Raw genomic sequence first — 19,042 nt, 5'->3', positions numbered from 1 at the left:
TCTGACGGGGAACTGAGCCGGTTAAGTTGCCCCCATCACCAGAGTCTTATCAGACCCATCACACACGTGTCAAAAGGAGCCATACGATGAGTAGATACTTCATATATCTGTGTGTTTGTGTGAATTTACATGATGACATGATGACATGACAAATGTCTGATGAAGACGCTCATTCCAAAAAAAAAAAGGGTACAATTGTTTTGCAATGACAAATGAGATTTTATTAAGCACTACAGGTGGTGAAGAGTAACGTTTGAGGGGATCTACTTCACACAGCAGGCACAAGGTTTTCTGCAGACCCCAAAGCTTCACTCCTCATCAAAGCCTTTCTGTTGGAGTCGGGGAGGTTGGAGAAAACAAGAGAAACAGCTTTAGGGCTTCAGATTAGTACTGTTTTAGTACCTCAAAGCAACATATTCATAATCAGAATAACCATTTAACATGGCACATATTTATGCTAATCATGAGGTTGCAGAGCATCATCCAGATTAAATGCAGCCAAGAGAGCAGTGGGTTCATGCTTCAAACCTTGGGCCCGACATCACGGCTCTTAGCACGCAGCTTGTTGACCTGAGACTCAGCGATGTCCGCACGCTCTTCAGCCTCATCTAACTCGTGCTGCAGCTTGCGGAACTTTCCCAGATGAACGTTGGCTTGTTCCTCCTGTTCAGGTAAAATTAAGTTAGTTGGGTGTAAAATGGGACAATGACACAAAGACTTGACGCCTCCACACATACAGCCTCTTCAGCAGATCTCTTGTAGGCCTTCACTTTGAGCTGCAGCTTGTCCACCAGATCTTGGAGTCGAGCAATGTTTTTGCGATCCTCCTCAGTCTGTCAAAATAAGAGTTAAGAGTTAAGTTCCTCATTCATGTGTCCTGAAAACACAGTTAAAGGCAAGTTATCAGCATGAACAGTCATCCATCCATCCCTCCCTCCATCCATTCAACCATTCATCCATCCATCCATCCCTCCCTCCATCCATTCAACCATCCATCCATCCATCCATCCCTCCCTCCATCCATTCAACCATTCATCCATCCATCCCTCCTCCATCCATTCAACCATTCATCCATCCATCCATCCATCCCTCCATCCATCCATCCATCCATCCCTCCATCCATTCAATCATCCATCCATCCATCCATAAGGGCGGCATAGCTCAGGGGTAGAGAGGCCGTCTAGCAACCAAAGGGTCGCTGGTTCGATCGCTGACCCCGGTGACCATGTCAAAGTGTCCTTGAGCAAGATACTGAACCCATAATTTCTCCTGATGAGCAGGTTGGTGCCTTGCATGGCAGCTCCACCATCAGTGTGTGTGTGAATGGGTGAATGAGACGACACTATAAAGAGCTTTGAGTACCGCTCAGGTAGAAAAGTGCTCTATAAAACTGAGTCCATTTACCATCCAACCATCCATCCCTCCATCCATTCAACCATCCATCCATCCCTCCATCCATCCATCCATCCATTCCTCCATCCATCCATTCCTCCATCCATTAAACCATCCATCCATCCCTCCATCCATCATCCATCCATCCATCCATCCATCCATCATCCATCCTTCCATCCCTCCATCCATCATCCATCCCTCCTTCCATCCATCCCTCTTCTCCTGTTCAGGGTGGTGGGGGTGGAGCCTATCCCAGCAGCCTTCCCCCTGGACAGGTCACCAGTCCATCACAGGGCCAACACATAGAGACAGACAACCATTGGCTCTCCCAGCCACGCCTACGGTCAATTTAGAGTCTGGATTAACCTGGTCCCTCTTGATGTCTTTGGACTGTGGAGGAAGCTGGAGTACCAGAGAGAACCCAGCAGGAACAGGGAGAACATGGAGACTCACCCAGAAAGACCCCGTGCTCCAACCGGGGCTCCACCCACAACCTTTTTGCTGGGGCCACAGTGAGGACCACTGCTCCGCCGAGCCACCCATGAACTAGTCATTTGTATTTTACAATCCACACACTCTAGTTACCCTCAAAATGCTAAATCTTCGACGACAATGTGTGGGTTAAACGCTCTTTACCAGTCACAGGACTGAGTGTGACACTAGCATCGTAAGAGGAGTTCCAGGAAACATTCTGTTCTACAGAATGAAACGTTTGCCCACGCTACATCATGAGTGCAGCTCTGGCACGGCCCTCTATCACAGCCACCACTCAACCAAGTTGTAGAATCTCCCTTTGCACATCCATAGGCAGTATCTACATCAACATTTCTGACATTTACAGCTGCTCTGTTTTATTTACTGATATCCATCTTAAGTTTTCACACATTTGTTTTGTTTTTTCACGAAGAAGTTTCAGTTATTAGGCCTATTTTCGTGTACATACAAAAATTGAATGAAATCATTCTTACAGAGAAACATTCTATTCATAAATGACAGGAATTAGTTTCAGTGGATCAATCATCACTCCAGCGCAAGGCTCAGCAGCTAAGCAAAGAGTACTCTCATCCAGGAAAGAGAAATAAAGGTAATACTGCTGTTGTTGTACTACTACTCTATGTACATTTGCCACATCTTTTGGAATGTCAGTGTTAAAACGTTGAATTTGTCAACAGAACGTGCTGAACTTTGCTCAGCACTTTTGAGAATGAAAGCTTTCTATTCAGACCACAGCCATTTTGCTTCTTCAAAAAGTTGTATGATGAGACAAGCCTCCTCGTCTCAAGTCACCCCGTGAATCAATAAAAACTCTTTTTGTGCACCATCCTACAGTCTGCATTTGGGTCTACTTCACCCATCACCACCCACACGTAACAGCTGGCTGGGTTTCATCCCAGATCCAGTATGTGAGGCATTCCAGAGGTTCGTGAGTGAGCAACAGAACGTGCTGAACTTTGCTCAGCACTTTTGAGAATGAAAGCTTTCTATTCAGACCACAGCCATTTTGCTTCTTCAAAAAGTTGTATGATGAGACAAGATGGGCCGGCGTTGACTCATTTGGGTGCTTACAAATACTCCCTCTAGGATTTACATGGATATTAGAGTTTACAAGCTACCAGTGGCAACCTGATAGGTGAGTTCCTTGATGCGGCGCTCGTATTTCCGGACCCCTTTGATGGCCTCGTTGCTTTTCTTCTGCTCCATTTCCACCTCATTTTCCAGCTCCTTCACCTGGTCGGGGACAACACTTTGCAAATAAATTTCAAAATATTTTTCATTCATGTTATTTCTACCAAAAATAACCTAGGAACACTCACCCTGGCCTCCAGCTTCTGCACCTGCTTCTTCCCTCCCTTCATGGCGATCTGCTCAGCTTCATCCAGACGGTGCTGCAGGTCTTTGATGGTTTGCTCCATGTTCTTCTTCATGCGCTCCAGGTGAGCGCTGGTGTCCTGTTCTTTCTTCAGCTCCTCTGCCATCATGGCAGCATCAGTAATGGCCTTCTTGGCCTTCTCCTCAGCATTCCTGCACTCCTGAACTGCTTCCTCCACCTCAGTCTGAAGCTGGGACGCATCAGCCTCCAGTTTCTTCTTCTGGTTTATCAGACCCGTGTTCTGGATATTTTTTAGGACAACAGATGGAAGAATCAGAGAAAATATGTTTGCTGAACTTCAGAAAAGTAGAACTTGTGAGTTCTTTACAATATCCAAGACCATCTGAGAGTGAAGTGGGATTGAGAGTGTTCTCTGTGTCCGACCTGGGAGTGCAGAAGCTGCACCCTCTCGCTAACATCCAGCAGCTCTTGCTCAGCAAGTTTCCTGCTTCTCTCTGTTTGCTCCAGAGCAGCCCTCAGTTCCTCCAGTTCAGCTTGCAGCAGGTTGTTGCGTCTCTCCACAATGGCAATGTTCTCTCGAAGATCATCATTGGCCCGAACAGACTCATCCAGCTGAATCTGGCAATCCTGAATGGGAGGAAATTCACCTCATTAATGTTGAGCATCACTCTGAATTGGAACCGTCCATAGCAGGTCAGTTTCTCTCCCCACTTTACCTTCAGATGTGCGTGAACGGACTTCAGTTGTTTCTGGGCCTCAGCTGCCTGCCTGTTGGCCTGGCTTAACTGGATCTCCATCTCATTCAGGTCGCCCTCCATCTTTTTCTTCAGACGGAGGGCCTCGTTCCTGCTGCGGCACTCAGCCTCAAGAGAACTCTGCAGGTTGTCGATGGTCCTCTGCTGGTTCCTCTTGCACTGCTCCATCTCCTCGTCTTTCTCAGCTACTTTGCGCTCCATCTCTGCCTTGATTTGGTTGAATTCCAGCTGGGCTCTCAGAATCTTGCCCTCCTCGTGCTCAAGGGAGGCCTGTGACAGACACAGACTGGTTGGATCAGTTGCTTGATTTTACAACAATGGTGGTATGTTAAAACAGCTTTGTAACAACACCATGGACACTGAGGCTCCTGTGAATGTTGGTCCTACCTCAGCTTCCTCAAGGGCAGACTGAATCTCACTCTTTTCCTGCTCCAGCTGCTTACGAACTTTTTCCAATTCATGAATAGTTTTTCCTCCCTCACTAAGTTGCTCAGTGAGGTCAGAAATTTCCTCTGTGTGTAGAAGAAGTTTGCATTCATTTGGTTATTTGAAAACTCAATCACATGCTGTGTGTACTGTTATTTCCTGCCAAGACACACTGACTGATATCTTACCCTGAAGGTTCTTGTTCTCTCGTTTTATGGTCTCTAACTGGTCCAGAGATTCTTCATAAGAGTTCTTCAGTTTGAAGAGCTCAGTGCTCAGAGCTCTGGCTTCCTTCTGAGAGCCTTCCAGCTCACACTGAGACTCCTCATACTTCTGCTTCCACTCAGACAGAACCTGGACATTTGAAGGAAGTTGTAAGATCTCGCGTTTCCAGATCAAGCTGTCCACAGTTGGTGGAATCAAGATGCTCCATGCTACAGTGTTGTGTTTACACCCTCCATGGAGCCAATTCTTCCTGTTGGGTGGTGGGAATATGCAATGTTCTTGGTGTGACTGATGCTCCACATCACTGCACCAATTGGAATTTCTCAGCTTTGAGTGAGAAATGAGCTTGAAGCAGATTGGTTTGAAGTTGCTTCTCCAGATCGTGGAGGACCAGCTGATTATTGCTTGTGTCACACAGTCCCTTGTTTGTGCGCTCGTAGCTGATCTGTCAGTCATGTGTCGAAACTAATGGGGGCCAAGCACAGCGGCCCTGTGGCGGCCACAGCCATAGGGGATTGTGGTTGCCAATTGCCTAGTCATTAGTGCTGAGCAGTTTTATTGATCCTGTGACATTTATTGATAGTTTCCTCAGAGTATCGATTTTTCAGCCATGAATATCGATACATTGACCCCCATTTCAATCCCTCATGTCCAGCACTTTGCAGGAAGAGCAGTTCTATCTGCCAGCCACTGGTGTCGCTGTAGAGCATTTCTAGTTACCCAGACGACTACGCCTTTCTCATCAGGTTACAGCTGAGACATTCAGGAGAATGGCGGTGAGTATAAAGCCAGCGCCTGCAGGCTTAAACGCAGATGTGTGGGAGCATTTTGGTTCAAAGACAAAAAGGACAGTTACGATTCAGACAAAAGTGTGGCGGTTTGTGAGCTGAGTCACACAAACGTGAAGTACCCTGGAAGTACCACCAACCTGCGAGCCCTCCTAAAACGTCACCACCGGACAAGGAAATGCTAACTGAGACTGAGCCCACAAAGCTGAGGCGCGACCCCACACAAACCACGCTGGACAGTGATGGCGGTTGTTGCCACAAGTTCCCATCGTCTTCACCGAGGTCACAGAAAATGATGGAGTCCATTGCTGCTTTATTAGTCAGGATTTGAGAGCTTATTGGGTGGTGGCAAACACCGACTTTAGGCGCCTGGTGAACGCGATGGAGCCCCGCTATGCTACTGTCACCTGTCAATTGAATTATTGGCTGCCATCGTTTATTTCTGGTGAAGCTGGTGGCTGGACTGGCTAGCAGCTCCCTCCTATGTTCAGTATCAAGCTAAAACGCTGCCTAAGAAGGCCACTGGCTGCACTTTAACTCTCAATGTTCACCTCACTTTTCTAAAGCTTGAAAGCTACAATTTGCACTCAGTTTTAAAAAATGACACTAATTTTCTCACCACATCTTTGATTCATTTTGTCCAGCATTTGTGAGCTGCCAGTCAGAGCCTCATGTTGTGTACTTGATGCTTTCAGTTCAGTTCATTCAATCCAAGTCAACGGAACTCACAAGATGTCACCAAAATCACTTTGTCCTTGAACACCTTCCAGAAAAGCATGTAAGTGTAGCGAATCGTATCGTGAGACAACTATCGTGATATATATATCGTATCGTGAGACGACTATCATGATATATATCATATCGTGAGACGAATATTGTGATATATATATCGTATCGTGAGACGACGATCGTGATATGTATATCGTATCGTGAGACAACTGTCGTGATCTATATATCGTACCGCGAGACGACTATCGTGATACATATACCGTATCGTGAGACGACTATCGTGATATATATCGTATTGTGAGACGACTGTCGTGACATATATATATCGTATCGCGAGACGACGATCGTGATATATATATATATATATCATATCGTGAGACGACGATCGTGATATGTATATCATATCGTGAGACAACTGTTGTGATATGTATATATCGTATCGCGAGACGACTATCTTGATATATACCGTATTGTGAGACGACTATCGTGATATATATCGTATTGTGAGACGACTATCGTGATATATTTTGTATCGCGAGACGACTATCGTGATATATATATATATATATATATATATATATATATATATATATATTGTGAGACGAATATCGTGCATCATATCGCAAGATTAGTGTATCACTACAGCCCTATTAGTCATCAGGAGTGTGGATCAGCTTTGGGCATGCTAGAAACCTGTCATAGCCGGGAGTTCTTAATCAATGATGTTAGGGTTTCACATCTCCAAAACCTCGGTTACAGTATATCTCATGAAGCAACATCTCAGCTTGTGGTGAATTTTGGGATTATACAGCAAAGTGGGGACAAGTTCCGGGGCATTTGTCTGTGGGGACAATACTTGCAGATTCCTGTTCTTAAAGAACAGATGATCCAGTGGCCAAACTCATGTCAGAGAAGCAAGGCTGAATTTTGCTCCACATTGAGTGTCAACATATTGAGCTGATGGAAGTGAGAGCACAGATGGGATGTTGAGGGAGCAGACACTGAACGACTGCAGGACAATTTTCTTGTTTGCTTCGATGAATATTTTGTGTTTGAAATAAAAAGTGTAACGTTGCACAAGTCCCACTGCTCGCTCACTAATACAACTCCATACATTTGGGCAGCTGGCCGTTAACGAGCAAGACACGGTGTACCGCAAGTTTTAAAACTGCTGTAAAAACCCGACGTGAAACATATACTGTATACTGACTATAAAGATCAGCATATCTCATATGTCTTAATAGGACAATGCTATATTCAGAAAAGACCAGACTCCAAAAATCAAACCAGAATAGGTCATTCGCATGACCCATGTCAATTAGGAATATTATAATTTTCAAATTAATAGTGGTATGTCAGTGTGCATGTAAGTGTAGCCAGTGTTACACCTTGTCAAAGTTTCTTTGCTTCTTGTCCAGAGCAGCAGCAGCAGCATTCGACCTCTCCACATCCACCATGAGATCTTCAATCTCATTCTGCAGTCTGTGTTTGGTCTTCTCCAGAGAGGAACATTTAGCATTCACCGCTTCTACAGCCTCCTCGGCGTCCTGCAGACGCTGAGCCAGCTTCTTCCTGGATGATCATGGAATTTATGTAGTGAACTGCTGTCAAACTTTGACAAGTGAGAGTAGCTGTGACTTACTTGGCCTCCTCCAGTTCTTCAGTCCTCTGGATGGCGTCAGTTTCATACTTGGTTCTCCACTGAGCCACCTCAGAGTTGGCCTTGGACATGCTGCGCTGCAGTTCAGCCTTGGCCTCCTGCTCCTCCTCATACTGCTCTCTGAGCAGGTCGCAGTCGTGGCGAGCAGACTGCACTGCATGGGCTAAAGCATTCTTGGCCTGATGGCATTCAGGAAATGTGGATTATTTCTTTGCTGGAAATTACAAGAATCAAAGCCATCTAGGGCTTTTCGTACCTTGACTTCCTCCTCCAGTTGTCTTTTCAGATCTTCAAGTTGCTGGTTGTAGGAATTCTTTCCTCTAGTCAGCTGTGAAATAAGTGATTCTTTCTCTTCCAACTGTCTGGAAAGCTCATCTGGAATGGTAAAAATAATATTTTATATATTAATTCATTAAAGTTTTATGATTCTGAACAAGGATGATACACACCGTTTTCAGCTTGAAGCTTGGCTTTCTGTGTGGTGTAGTCATTTAGTGATCTTTGATTTTCTTCACACTTATTCCTGTATTCATTCATTTGATCCTCCAAGGTTCTTGAGGTCTTCTCCAAATAAGTCTATAAGATGAACATACAGTATAGAGTGCAGAAACATTGTCATTCTTAATCAACATATCCAGCAGCAATAAAAGCAAGCGGACTAAAATCTACTCTCAAACATATTATCTTAGATAATTTTCACCAACAAAATGCACAAGAACAGATACACACAATCTATCAATATTGTATTGATCTCATGATATATCAATACTGATGTTCCATTATTATATTAGCATATGTGTTTTCTTTTCCTGCCTTTTACCCTTTAAAAGCAGCACCACAGAGCAAACTGGTTTAAATGTTTGTCACATGGTATATGTTTGATCCAGTTATTTATCAGAGTGGGTACACCATGAGGTGGCCCGGTGGAGCAGTGGTCCTCACTGTGGCCCCCCAGCAAGAAGGTTGTGGGTGGAGCCCCAGCTGGAGCACGGGGTCTTTCTGAGTGAGTCTCCATGTTCTCCCTGTTCCTGCGTGGGTTCTCTCTGGTACTCCAGCTTCCTCCACAGTCCAAAGACATCAAGAGGGGACCAGGTTAATCCAGACTCTAAATTGACCGTAGGCGTGGCTGGGAGAGCCAATGATTGTCTGTCTCTATGTGTTGGCCCTGCCATGGACTGGTGACCTGTCCAGGGGGAAGGCTGCTGGGATAGGCTCCACCCCCACCACCCTCAACAGGAGAAGAGGGGGAACATGGAGGGATGGATGATGGATGGATGAAAAGATGATAGATGGGTTGATGGGTGGGTGATGGATGGATGGATGGATGAATAGATGGATAGATGGGTTGATGGGTGGGTGATGGATGGATGGATGGGTGGGTGGATGGCCGGGTGGATGGATGGATGGATGAATAGATGGATAGATGGGTTGATGGGTGGGTGATGGATGGATGGATGGAAGGATGGATGGATGGATGATGGATGGATGGGTGGACTGATGGATGATGGATGGATGGATGTGTGAATGGATGGATGGATGGGTGGGTGGACGGACGGATGATAGATGGATGGATGTGTGAATGGATGGATGGAAGGGTGGGTGGACGGACGGATGATAGATGGATGGATGTGTGAATGGATGGATGGACGCAACAACCCCTGTTAAGATTTAACTGAAGTCAATTCAAAAACAGCCAATTCATCAGCTGGTTCCATCAGAGTGAAAATTTGCATTCAGATGCACAAACCTTTGCTTTCACGATATGTTCCATGTTTGAAACCACATCATCCAGTTCCAGTCTGAGCTCGCTCTTCTCCTTCTCCAGTTTCTGCTTGACCCTCTGCAGGTTGTCAATCTGCTCCCCCAGGTCAGCAACACTGTCAGCTTGTTTCTTCCTCAGTGTGGCAGCCGTGGCTTCATGTTGCAGAGTGGCCTCTTCCAGGTCTCTGCGGAGTTTCTGGAACTCAGCCTCTCTCTTCTTGTTCATCTCAATCTGGGCCGTCGTGGCTCCACCAGCCTCCTCCAGCCTCTCACTGATCTCCTCCAACTCTCTGGCCAAGTCTGCTCTCTGCTTCTCCACCTTGGCCCGGGCTGCTCGCTCAGCCTCCAGCTCCTCCTCCAGCTCCTCTACACGCGCCTTGAGTCAAAACACCATGAAACCTGAAGTACTTCATACTTGAGGAACTGTCTTCATTTCAACATGGAAGGCAATTTTTTTTACCTGCAGCTCTTTAAGCTTCTTCTGCAGTTGAATGATAATGGTCTGCTCATCCTCAATTTTACCATTCAGCTGGTTGATCTCAAAGTCTTTCCTGCAAAAGAATTCAGTGTCAGGATAAACCAGTTACAATGACAGAGAATAACTGTTGACCAAACCACGCATCACTTAATGTTTACTTTTTCAAACGCTCCTCCAACTGCTGTTTGTCATTTTCTAAATCCATGACAGTTTCCAGAGTCAGCTTCAAGTCTCCCTCCAGCTTCCTCTTCGCTCTCTCGAGATCCATTCGAATCTTCTTCTCTTGCTCAAGAGATCCTTCAAGCTTAATGAAAACACGAATAATTGTAAAATCTATTAAAAACAACAATATCTCCAAAGTTCATTTGATATGGATTCTTACATCATCCACTTGCTGCTCCAGCTTAGCCTTGGCCTTGGTCAGAGTGTTGACTTTGTCTTCTTCACTCTGCAGGTCATCCAGCGTTTGCTGATGAGCTTCCTGTAAGGCTTTCTTCTCCTTGGTCAACTTGGCAATGATTTCATCCAGGGCAGCCATTTCCTCCACCAAGTTCTTCACCTGAAAATTAGGAAATGAGTATAATAAACAAGCAAGGCAAACCAACATGCTTCTTGTTTACACACTGGATATTGAGGGCCCTAGAAGTAATGCAGTTTTCACACCTTGTTCTCAGTGGCATGTTTCTCTTTCTCCACTTTAGCCAGAGTTAACTCCAAGTCATCAATGTCTTTCTTCAGCTCAGAGCACTCGTCCTCCAGTTTCCTCTTCTTCGCCGTCAGTTCTGCATTCATCTCCTCCTCATCCTCCAGTCTCTCTGTCAGCTCTTTAGCTTTTGCCTCCAGCTGGATTTTGTTTTTGATCAGACCTTCGCATCTTTCTTCAGCGTCACACAAATTATCTTGCTCCTGCCAAATAGTTATTGCCATCAGTGTTAGCGGATAGACTGATGATGCTGTCATCGAAAAACTAAAGTGGGCTTAGTGCTGTTCTCACCGCTTGAACTTGCAGCTGCAGGTCATTCTTCTCTTGGAGAAGAGAAACCATTTTCTCTTCTAGTTCCTTCCTACGGGCTTCAGATTTGGCATAAGCTTCTTTTAACTTCAGGAATTCTTCCTTCATGTTGGCCATCTCCTTCTCTGCCTCAGCAGATCTCAGCAGAGGTTTGATCTTGAAGAACAGCTTCATCCAGGGCCAATTCTTGACCCCCATGAATGAACGGATGTTCCATTGGATTACCAGTAGAGCATCCCTGCCAGATATTTTCAACAAAATGCAATCATTTATAACATGTACATCTTTGAATCCTAAAAGACAAAGATGATCAACTATAATTGTAAAAAGTACCTTCGTTCCACCATCTTCTGATACTCAATACGAGACAAAAGCCCCCGGGATCTGGCCTGAATGGCAGTGATGATTTTGGAGAGACGCTCATCTCTCATTTCCTCAAGAAGACCCAACAATCCAGCTTTGAAGAACACCTGGCAAAATCAGCAATTGATTTTTGGATGTAGTTATTGTTTTTCCTTGTTCTATCTATTGGGATCAAGTTTTATGGTTCATGTTCCTAAATGTTACAGATTACCTTGGTGTGTCCAAACTTGTACTGATTGTGATCAATGTCCAGAGACCCAAGAAGTTTCTCAGCCCCCTTTCTGCTGTCAATGAACTGACCCTCAGGGATGGCAGCAGGATTTAAAATACGATACCTGTAGAATAAATTCACATCAAGGCAAGTCAATTTAATTTATTGAGCAATTTTACTTATTAATATCCCAAAATTGTGGCAATTTAATTAGAGAGCTTCAAGATGCTGGTGCCTGACCATGAACGACTTTGGGTGGATGAAGAGAAGGGTTTTCATTTTAATTCTTGATTTTAATATACCTCTGTTTGAAATCTCCATAGAGGATCCTGTTTGGGAAGCCCTTTCTGCAGATCCTGATGCCCTCCAGAACGCCGTTACAGCGTAGCTGGTGCATCACCAGAGGGTTCTCCATGGCCCCTGGAGTCTTGGTCTCATTGGGGATGATGCAGCGTACAAAGTGAGGGTGAGTAGACCTCAAGTTGGTCATCAGCTTGTTCAGGTTCTCCTTTAATAAAAATAAGTCATCATATATAGATTGGGGTAGTTATTACTGCTTTGGATCAGTACATCCAAGGTCAAAAACAATTCGACAGTACCCTGTGAAGGGCTGACACGGTTTGAAAAGAAGAGCCCTTCCTTTTCTTCTCTTTTTTGCCTTCAGTGCCATCAGCCATCACTGTTCAAAATAATTAGAGTGTAACATGTTGGAACATAGCAAATAAACAATTATACAGTACAAACACAATATCCATCAAAGGGAGTACCTGAATCAGCTCCAGCGTAATTCGCAAACAGAATAGACAAAAGCTTGAGAGTAGATTTCTGGTAGAGTGCAACGACAGTCTCATTCAGAGGGTCCTTGTTCTTCACCAGCCAGTTGTTGATGTTATAATCAACAGTCCCAGCATAGTGCATGAGAGCAAAATGGGCCTCTGGTTTCCCTTTGACAATTCTGGGCTTCTGGAAGTTGGCTGACTTCCCCAGATGGTTGTCATAGAGCTTAGCTTTGAAGGTGGTATCACTGGCTTTGGGGAACATGCACTCCTCTTCAAGGATGGACATGATCCCCATTGGCTGAGGAGAACAAAATATGTGCCTTATAAAATATATTTATAGTTATTCATCGCATTCTTGTACGGACATTTAGCAGCCACATCACTCACCTTTTCAATCAGGTCTATGCAGGCCTGCAAGTCCATACCAAAGTCTATGAAGGTCCATTCAATTCCCTCTTTCTTGTACTCTTCCTGCTCCAGTACAAACATGTGGTGGTTGAAAAACTGTTGCAGTTTTTCATTGGTGAAGTTGATGCACAGCTGCTCAAAGGTGTTGAACTGGCATGAAAACAGAACACAACACTTATTTCCACAGTAATCTCTTTGTTATGGGCAAGTACCTGAACAAGGAAGTAGAATGACGTCTTCTACAAGAAATAATTGAAAGAACTCACGTCAAAGATCTCGAACCCAGCGATGTCCAGTACACCAATGAAGTACTGGCGAGGCTGCTTGGTTTCCAGAGACTGATTGATACGCACAACCATCCACAGAAACATCTTCTCATAAACAGCCTTGGACAGAGCGCCGACGGCATAGTTCACCTGTAAAACGGGCCAATTATTTAACCTCATACAATATCCTCCCCTGTGCATAACAAGGCCGAAACTTGCATTCCCTCACCTGAGCAACAGTTTGTCCCTTGGTAACCCACTCGTTTCCTACTTTGACTCTGGGATGAAGGAGACCTTTGATGAGGTCAGCAGAATTCAGACCCATCAGAAAAGCTGCTTTATCAGCATCTGAGGAGGAAAAGCATAAGCTGTCAAGTTCACGTTTTCTCAGGTCAGAATCTGAGCCAACGCTGTAGTTACCTCACCTTCAGTGCCGTCGGCCTCGGCCTGCTCCTCTCGCTGCTTCTGCTTGAACTTCATGTTACCGTGATGCATGATGGCGCCAGTCAGCTTGTAAACAGAGTTCTTTTCCTCTTGAGTGAAGCCCAGCACATCAAATGCGCTCTGTGGGGAAAGACAAGTTAATACTAGGTTATATAATCCTCCTGAAAGTGATGCTTGAAAAGCCTGTTCAACGTTTCAAATACTCACTTATTGGAGTCTTGAGCACAGATGCTTTTCCCTCCTACAACATTTCTGAGTGACTACAGAATGAAGGAAGAACCAGCCACATATATTTAGCTTGAAGCTAATGGAGACTGCGACCTGTCCAGGGTGAACCCCGCCTCTTGCCCGTAGCCGCTGGGATAGGCTCCAGCCCCCCCGCGACCCTTAATAGGAATAAGCGGAAGAAAATGGATGGACAGCTAATGGAGACTGATGGCTAACAACAGCTAAACTATCCAAAACATCAATCTATCCTTCCATCCATCTCTCCACCCATCCATCCATCCCTCCATCCATCCATCCTTCCATCCATCCCTCCATCTTCCCCCTCTTCTCCTGTTGAGGGTCGTGGGGGTGGAGCCTATCCCAGCAGCCTTCCCCCCCGGACAGGTCACCAGTCCATGGCAGGGCCAACACTTAGAGACAGACAACCATTGGCTCTCCCAGCCACGCCTACGGTCAATTTAGAGTCTGGATTAACCTGGTCCCCTCTTGATGTCTTTGGACTGTGGAGGAAGCTGGAGTACCAGAGAGAACCCACGCAGGAACAGGGAGAACATGGAGACTCACACAGAAAGACCCCGTGCTGCAGCCGGGGCTCCACCCACAACCTTCTTGCTGGGGGGCCACAGTGAGGACCACTGCTCCACCCTGCCGCCCTGTCCAAAAACATTCGTTTACAAGTTCTCCAGGTCGTCTGGTACAATCCAGGTCTTCTTAATCCTTGAGCTCTAGCGTTAAATTTAGTAACACCATCACTAAAACTGGGTATATTTTATCTGATATAATATTCCTGATTAAATATAGTTTTGAACTTCCAGATGGTCCCACTAATCAGGCTTCTTCACAGTAGAGCAGAACTGGAAATGTTATAGTCTGTTATTGAAATTTTCACTGATCATTGGTCTGGATTAAGATGATCTGGATTATACCAGACAACCTGGGGATTTTGTTTTTGGACAGTTTAGCTGTTTTCTATCAGTCTCCATTAGTTGGAAGCTAAATGTACATGGCTGGTTCTTTATCCATTCTGGAGTCAGAAAGAAGCAAGTCAGGAGGGAAGAACATCTTCGTGACCTCAGGAATCCTCTTACTGAATACTTGGAAGGCTGAATACACTTTTTGGGTTAAATGTCACTCTAACTGACTGTAATTTTTTACAAATGTTATCACAAAGAAGCACAGGTCAGAAGGAGTCTAACATCTGTTGCCATCAATTCTTCTGCATCATCAATGGAGGCCACTTGGGTTTCCCCCTGAGAGATGAAGGCGTAGTCGTAGGGATTATTTGTGATCAACAGCATCTCTGCGGGATGAAAATGGAGACCCTTCTTTCACTCGGTTGGTCTTTTACTTCTTCATCAGCCAAGCAGCAGCAAGTAAACAGTACTGACCCAGGATTTCAGGCTTCTTGTTGGACAGAATCTGGTAGAAAATGTGATAATCTCGCTCTGCCTTGAGCTGGAAGATCACTCGAGACTTCTCCAGAAGGTCTGTCACATGGAGAGAGAGAAGATGCTGCCTTGAGTTCCACCACCTACAAGCTGTCAAAACTTTCATGATATTTACATGATTAATGCCGTTATGGAGAATGTTTGTTCTTACATGTTTCAATATCAGCAGAGGCTAACTTTCCTCTGGTATCAAAATGAATTCGGATGAATTTACCCTGAGGAAGGACAGATACATTAGCATCTGATTCTCCCGCTCGTTGTTTTTTTGCTGAATTGACATTTCACAGTTGGCACTCACAAATCTGGAGGAGTTGTCATTCCTGATGGTCTTTGCATTCCCAAAGGCCTCCAGAGCAGGGTTAGCCTGGATGATCTGGTCCTCCAGGGTGCCCTGTCACACAGCAACACAACTTCAGCGGCCCCTGGTGGCATCACACGGTCAGTGTCTCACCAGTGGTGTGACACCAGGAGGAGTGCAGCTGTAACCAGCTCACGATGTGGAAAATGCACAGTTTTTTGATACGAATTCACATCAGACCAGAGAGGAGAAACACTGGAGGGTGCGTGGAACAACACAATATACTGTTGGGTACAAGACCCACACATCGACACTAGAAGAACTCTGTCTTTGGTTATTATTAACAGTAGTAGCAGTAGTAGTAGTAGTACATTTTAGAATATACAGTGATCTTTCTGGTTGATAAAAAAGGGGGAAAATGTTCAACATTGTCAAATACTAAAAAATACATATGTGCATGTGTACAGTATACACTGTAGGAGTAGTGTATACTGTACATAGATGGGAAATGTATTGATAAAATACACTCGACACAATGAAGTAGAAAAACTTCCGCTCAATTTTAGTTAAAGTGAGAAATTGGCTGCAACACATTTTGCTTTATATCCATGTAATAGTTGTTCTCACTTATTTAAAGCTTCATAAATTCCTACATATGATATAGTGTAAGTACACTGTATATATAATGAATATATACTGTCGAGTACCTTGTCTTTCGCATTGGGGTCTTTTTTCATGCCTCCAGCTGCAATACTTGCAAAATATTGGATGACCCTCTTCGTGTTGACGGTTTTCCCTGCACCGGATTCTCCGCTGTGATGGCAAAATTGGTGATGAAGGAATGTACAAGGTTACTTTCACAGTATGTACATACTGGTTTGTCCCCATCATCATGTCATAAACACAGAATAATATACATACGTGATCAAAATGGACTGGTTTTCACGATCTACAAAACAAAGGATTCAATTTTGTTGTCACCAGAATTAAGCACATTGATATGTGTGTGCCAGAGGCCTGGCGAGGGTCGTCACCTGACAGCATGTACTGGTAGGCGTTGTCAGAGATGGAGAAGATGTGAGGAGGAGCTTCACTCCTCTTCTTCCCTCTGTAGGCAGCGACCACCTCCTGGTTGTAGACTGGCAGCCACTTGTAGGGGTTGACGGTGACACAGAACAGCCCTGAGTAGGTCTGACACACACGTATACACACACACACATACACGCACACAAATACAAACACACACACACGTACAAACACACAGACACACAAACACACACACAAACACACACAGACACACAAACACACACACACCTATCACCAATCCTCATAGTTCCACACGTTCTACAGATCTACTTGTAGGGAACAAGTGTTCGTGGTCTGGAGTTCCTCTCAGGTGTTCCTGGTAGTTTGATCTCTATTCTGCTCAGTCAAAGCCGACGCCGAGATTTGATCCTCCGGTTGAAACCGGCTGGATCAGCGGCTTCACATAGACACGCGGGTGCTGGGTCAGTGGACCAGCAGAAACCTCTCCAACATGTCCAGGACTGAGTCCTAGTAACCGTCTAGTGCCGCCGTTTGAATAACGTCATACCGCCCACCTGTAGAGTTACTGAGTTTGATGTTAAAGTGTTTGCCGAAGCTAACAGTCTCCGTTAGCTTTGAGCTAAATATACGTGGCTGGAGCCACGAAGAGGTGATGCAGGAGGGAACAACCTCATGGTGAACTGAATACTCCTATTGGTGAGGACTGGGAAGGTGAACTACACCGTACTGCAGTTTTAGTTGAGTGTCATGGTGTGTTCTTGTATCTGCTTCGTAGCTGCACACGTGTGTTTTTAAGGCTCCTGCTGTTAGCAGCCCACAGGAGGACTCACTTGGACGCTGGTGACTCATACTCACGTAGATCATCCATGCTGCGTAACGCTCTTTGAGGTTAAACAGCACCGCCGGCTCGTGCAGGAAGGTCAGCATGGCCATGTCTTCGATCTTATCGAACTTGGGTGGGTTCTGTTGCAGAATCTGGGAGTCTTTGACAGTCAGAGTCTGTGGAAAAATGTTGTTTAAAAGGTTAATTCAGACCGTTGTGCTGTACTGTGCTGCTGTGCTTCTCTCAGCTGCAGAGGCTGCAGATACACAGTAATTGGAACTTCTATTAGCACCCGCTCAAGGATCAACACTCAGCGAGGTGGATTATCACCTGCTACCCAAAACTCCACATCAGATCCAACACATCAGTGAACATGATGGCGTGGCACCACTGGAGCTCCTTCCCTTTTCATCATTGTCACATCTCAGATTTTCGTAGGGTGACCGCTAGAATGTATTTTTGCTCCTCACTCTGATGCAGAGCGGGAGAGGGTCCTTCCACAGAGAGGACTGAGTCTTGGTCCAGGCATGAACAGCCTGCTGCCTACCTCTGGCTCTCCTGGTATCACAGCGTTTGCAGTATTTTCACTGGTATGCTTACACTTGTCTTTGTAGTTCAGCATTAATTTGTATTTTCAACCTTGCAGCCGTCATGAGAGTATGCTGTTACTCTGAAGGGAACGTCTGACCTTCCCGTGCTGCGTCTCCACAGTGACCTTGTCTCCATCCCGGCTGCTGATGGTCGCCTTTACAAACTCCTCCACTGGATCCGGGACAAAGCACTCCTTCTTGATGTCGAAGGGGCGCGTGGAGGCCTCCATACGCTCTCGGTCGGACTTCCTCAGGTAAGAAGCCGCCACCCCGAACACAGCCATCTCTGCATCCCCCATGGCTGCACAGTTCACTTACTGGAGGAGATGAGGACAAATGTGTCAGTCACTATCACATCATCTCACCAGTCGGACTCTTTCCACCCAGGATCTGTTGATGAGCTACAGAGAACAGACGCAATGTTCAGCAGATGTTACCAGCAGGTGACAGGTGAGCTCAGACTTGGCCGTGCCACTCAGAGATCCACCTGCAGGTGAAAGAGAACAAAATCTTGAAAGGTGATATCAGAATGCCTGAAGTTCAGCTGGTTGGTCCACATGTACAAGGACGTGAATCCTGTTAGTAAGATGAGGAGGAACACAACACCGGTAAGTACCGAAGACGACGAGATGAGGAGACGCCAGGTGAAGAGGAAGCAGCATGTGGACCTGCAGGGATCAAATATATAACCCCAGATAACCCTGCCCTACAAGGCCACCACCCCGACCACTCACACACACTCTCTCTCTCTCACACACACACACACACACACACACACACACACACACACACACACACACACACACACACACATTTTTGGTAATCGCCATCACTGTCATCGCTCTTTATGGCCCTCGTGGTGTCTGGCTGCCCTCTCTGCTCGTTTGTCTCCACCTTTCACATCCAAATAATGCGTTTTTTTGGGAGCGGAGCCAGGAACTCTCTCCTGCATAGCTCATCGGTGACTCACCCAAAACACAAAGACTCTCTATCAGTAATGTGGCCACACTTTTTCCCTCCTGTCAACCCTGATGCTAAATTCTTCCTGAGGTGGTCAACTGGTGATGGACAGAAACCAGA

At 45.5% G+C, this 19,042-nt stretch overlaps 1 protein-coding gene across 1 annotated transcript; it reads right to left on the bottom strand.

Annotated features, from left to right (window-relative positions):
• Positions 1-202: 202 nt before the first annotated feature.
• On the bottom strand, positions 203-18,607 carry LOC147261172 (myosin-7-like). The gene is made up of 39 exons (XM_086203101.1): positions 18,579-18,607; positions 18,400-18,449; positions 18,061-18,279; positions 17,405-17,548; positions 16,537-16,693; positions 16,424-16,451; positions 16,210-16,315; positions 15,503-15,595; positions 15,356-15,419; positions 15,145-15,243; positions 14,953-15,056; positions 13,510-13,648; positions 13,314-13,432; positions 13,085-13,234; positions 12,798-12,968; positions 12,399-12,708; positions 12,231-12,310; positions 11,934-12,139; positions 11,632-11,755; positions 11,391-11,527; positions 11,040-11,295; positions 10,709-10,951; positions 10,428-10,604; positions 10,204-10,349; positions 10,028-10,118; positions 9,554-9,943; positions 8,256-8,382; positions 8,063-8,181; positions 7,789-7,985; positions 7,535-7,718; positions 4,593-4,758; positions 4,366-4,490; positions 3,940-4,248; positions 3,647-3,850; positions 3,207-3,503; positions 3,016-3,120; positions 738-833; positions 529-663; positions 203-329 (listed from the first exon to the last, which is right to left on the bottom strand). The coding sequence occupies exons 3-39, from the start codon at positions 18,259-18,261 to the stop codon at positions 309-311; spliced, it is 5,820 nt and encodes a 1,939-aa protein (XP_086059227.1). The 5' UTR covers positions 18,262-18,279; positions 18,400-18,449; positions 18,579-18,607; the 3' UTR covers positions 203-308.
• Between the last annotated feature and the right edge of the window lie 435 nt (positions 18,608-19,042).

Source organism: Aulostomus chinensis, chromosome 5 (genome assembly GCF_037954235.1).
Source record: "Aulostomus chinensis isolate RoL2024-O1b breed Wild chromosome 5, RoL_Achi_v1.0, whole genome shotgun sequence".
Taxonomy (NCBI): Eukaryota; Metazoa; Chordata; class Actinopteri; order Syngnathiformes; family Aulostomidae; genus Aulostomus; species Aulostomus chinensis.
This window is presented reverse-complemented; position numbering and strand designations above follow the sequence as displayed.